Source organism: Cyprinodon variegatus, unplaced genomic scaffold (assembly GCF_000732505.1).
Source record: "Cyprinodon variegatus isolate N-32 unplaced genomic scaffold, C_variegatus-1.0 Scaffold237, whole genome shotgun sequence".
Classification (NCBI taxonomy): domain Eukaryota; kingdom Metazoa; phylum Chordata; class Actinopteri; order Cyprinodontiformes; family Cyprinodontidae; genus Cyprinodon; species Cyprinodon variegatus.
Genome location: NW_015150690.1, coordinates 908998 through 912776, shown reverse-complemented (window position 1 = coordinate 912776; position 3779 = coordinate 908998). Strand labels below are relative to the sequence as shown.

Genomic DNA, 3779 nt, shown 5'->3' with positions numbered 1-3779 from the left:
CTACGAACAAAAATTACTTTCAACGCAACAAACTAAAGGTGGTATTTCTCAGTCCCTTAAAAACTATTTTGTTCTCAGATCAGTGAACGCAGCATCCTGCTGTGTGTCCATGAGTCACTCTGACAGCAACCACCTTCAGTGTGGAAGCTGTAGCTGAATGCAAAAGATTCAGTTAGCTACTTATGAGTCTACAGGGAATTACACTGACTGCTGTTAGGGATGCTAACCATGCTAATAATGTTATCCTAAGATGCTTAAGGTGGTTTAAAATATAAAGGTTTAGAGATGCAAGAGACCAGATAAAAAGCAGAGCTTAGACTAATCTCTCACAAACAGCCTGAAAACACTACAGATTACTGATCACAACAATAGAACGACAGTCTAATGCTATGTTCAGACCGCTAGCAGCAGGAGCAGCAAAAACGCATGTGCTGCTTCATTTTTGATGATGTACATGTTTAGTTCAGACGCGCGGCTGAAGCATCTTTGTTGTTCTGGCTGCACGATGGAAAAGTGGGGCTGATGCCCTATCCTATCCTTTCTTTGCCTGTACCAATGGCAGCTATATTTGCTGTGAGATAAAAAGTAAAAAGTAGTTTTAATGTTTTTAAGTGAGAAAGTCGACCTGAAAGCTCAGTTCATCCAGATTACCATCCTGCCTTCAATTATTATGTCTGTCAGAGCTGCTCAGACCCCGTAGACCAGCGGTGCTCTGTCACTGGGAATCCCGTTCAACAGCAGCCTCTGACGCGGTCGCCACTTTGTGGTTTTTCCACTACTGTTCGCGGCGGCTGGAAGTAGTTGTTATAGTTTTTCACGTACGTAATCCAAACTGCAGGCAACAGAATAATAAAATCAAACATATCTTGCCGGCAGATTTCAGCATTTTAAGTTAATTTAGGCATTAATAAACCGTTTCAGATCAGTGATCATAGCGCTCTGCATCAGCAGGGTGTGTCTGTCTCTCTGCCAACTCCCAGATCAGCTTCTCTGATTGGTTTATGGGGCGCATAGAGCAGCATAAGTTCAATTTTTCCAACTCCAGTTGCTGCTGCTTTCGCAGCGCGTCCGATTCTCAGAAGATCGCGCTGCTCCTGCTGCTCAAAACGCGCTGCAGGACTTTTTGCGGCGCCAAGATGCGCATCAACCATCGCCTTTGCATGTAAACTAGCTGCTTCTGCTGCTTTAGGTGTGAACGTAGCATAAGACAGAGAAACAAATCTGTGTTTTCCTCCTATTGAATTTAAAACTCCTGTTACAGATTTTAAACTTATCTTATTAAATAAGACGAGCTTGTATATTTTTCTTTTAGTTTGTGTCGATAACCTGGAGGGTTTTACTCTATTTCTACATTTTTTGCACTGTGAATAAAGACAGTTGTGAAAATGTTTTGTGTTAAAGTGGAGATCCAAAAAGAAGATAAATATTTCCTTTAAAAACAGCAAAATAAAGAAAAAATAGCAGATAAGACAAACGGGCAAAATAAATAAGAAAGGAAAGGGTTAATGGGTTTTTACCTGTCCGCTCGGAGCTGGCAGGTGATGCTCAGCACGTCCACCACCCCCTCCACCTGCAGCTGCCGGCAGCCTATCGTCGTGGCGATGAAGCATCCCGTCCGGCCAATCCCAGCACTGCGAGCGCAAGAACAAGGCTGTGAAGCATTTTAACACATTCGACTGTTTGGGGGAAACAAACGGTGCTTCAGTACCTGCAGTGGACTATAACTGGTCCCACGGAGTCGGCGGCACGTCTGTCGGCCTCCACGTCGCCCATGAGCTGCAGCAGCGGCAGCGCCGAGTCCGGGGTTTTGTGGTCGGGCCACGACGTGTACCAGTAATGCTGCAGAACGCGGGTTTGATTCCCACACTGCTCAGACACACAGAGAGGTCAGCTAGAAACCTGAAGCCGTTTTTAAATCAGCAGGCTGCAGGAGGACGGAGAGCGAACCTTCAGAGACAGGCTGCGGGTCGTGTAGTGTTCACACTCTCTGACGCCGTTCACCAGCACCTCCACCTTCCCGTAGATGCCCCGCTTCTCCGGCCAGTACAGGACACACTTCTGCAGACACACGGCGCTCTCAGTAACACAGATCTGCAGAAGCTTGACAGATTTTAATGTTGACATATCTCTATATTTATTAAACATTGATGTTTTCATGGTTGTTAATGGAAACATCTTCATTTGACACAGGCATCCCCAAAGTCGGTCCTCGAGGGCTGCTGTCCTGCAGGTTTTAGAGGTTTCCCTGCTCTAGCTGATTTACACTGCTAGCTGATTAACTGCAATCATCAGAATCAACTGTGCTAAAGCAGAGAAACCTCTAATATCTCCAGGACAGCGGCACTCGACAACCGATTGTGGGGATGTCTGTTTTAACATGATGAACATCTCTTTTAGAGTTAATCTCGTATCCTTCCTATTCTGCCACTTATTTCTAATCCAGGTTTGGTCACTTTCAGAGGATTTTACACTCAGCAACGTTTTTGTTTTTAAGGAATCAGAGCAGCCCCAAAGCCAAACTGGCTCCGTTCCTTTATGTCTCTGGGTCCAGTGTTCCGTCAGATCAGCATACCTCGTCAGACCAGCATACCCATAATCTATACGCATGCGCAAGACGTCAGATTTGCCTTTATCCATTTAGTTTCGTATGAAAAAATATAAAAATATAATATAATCCCTTTAGTCATGTACAAAAAAATAACTATTTAAGGTCTGATCGCCTTCAGAAAACAACAAAAAGTAAATAAACAGTTTTTTTGTACATGACAAAAGGGATAAACGCTCGTTGAGGTAGTTTAAAGTTTATTTTTTGTACAAAACTAAAGAGATAAACTAAAGAGATCAATGGGTATTGACTATGGGTATGCTGGTCTGACAGGGTATGCTCATCTGACAGAACACCGGCACCCATAAACTGCTTCAGCTCCCATCAGGAGCTACAGTCGGCCTGTGGAGACCAAGAACCCGAACACCTCCTCCGGTTACCTCGTTCTTCTCCTTCAGTTTGGTGATCATGACGATGACGGGCGACTCCTCCTGCCACGCCATCTGCCAGAAGTCATTCACCGTGTTCACCATGGGACCCTGAGTGGCGATGAAGGCCCTGCTGTCGCCTAGGTAACCCTGAGGAGAGCCACAGCTGTGTTACTCTTTTTTTTTCTGAACATTTATTCAGGTGAATATAAAAAGCACAGTGTGGTGACGTTCCCTCCCTCAGGACCGTTTTAAACTACTCGGAAAAATCTCAATCATGCTCAGACATATTAAGTACAGTAGGACAAAGAGTTCCCGTCTGCTTCTGCAGAGCTTCCTGACAGGAAGGCGGTCCATTGTGTGAGAGTCTGAGAGCGACATTACAGACTTCAGCAGGAGTTCACTTTCACAGCGTTTCAGCAGCAGGAATCTAGAAGAACAAAGAAAAGCTGCAGACATTCCAGACGAGCTGTAATGACAGATTCCTTCATGTTTTCTTCTTTTCATTTTCCTGAACTGATGAGGAACAGCAGAGCAGACGCCCAGAGAAGCTCAGACACAACAAACCACCTTAAAGCCTTTTAAGGGTAGAAACTGCATCACTTTCAGCTTGATGCAAATATTCAGATGTTTGTTCTCTTTGCTGATCTACGTTTGTCTTTCAATTCAATGCACTTTATTTCTAAAGCTGCTGTACGTTTTTTTTTTTTTTTTTTTTTTGCTCCCAGCTGCAGCTCACATTGTACGATGAAACTGCAGGGTTTAAAAGTTCACAGCTCACGATGTATGTTTCCAAACTGTGCGGC

General features: G+C 44.4%; 1 protein-coding gene across 1 annotated transcript in view; it reads right to left on the bottom strand.

Moving 5' to 3' along the window:
- Positions 1–3779, bottom strand: part of ptprr (protein tyrosine phosphatase, receptor type R) — a 51823-nt gene that overhangs the window by 6834 nt on the left and 41210 nt on the right. The window contains exons 12-15 of the mRNA XM_015381584.1: positions 2986–3123; positions 1948–2058; positions 1709–1866; positions 1518–1631 (exon numbers count right to left, since the gene is read on the bottom strand). Of these exons, the coding sequence (XP_015237070.1) occupies positions 1518–1631; positions 1709–1866; positions 1948–2058; positions 2986–3123 (521 nt within the window). The remainder of the gene's footprint in view (positions 1–1517; positions 1632–1708; positions 1867–1947; positions 2059–2985; positions 3124–3779) is intronic.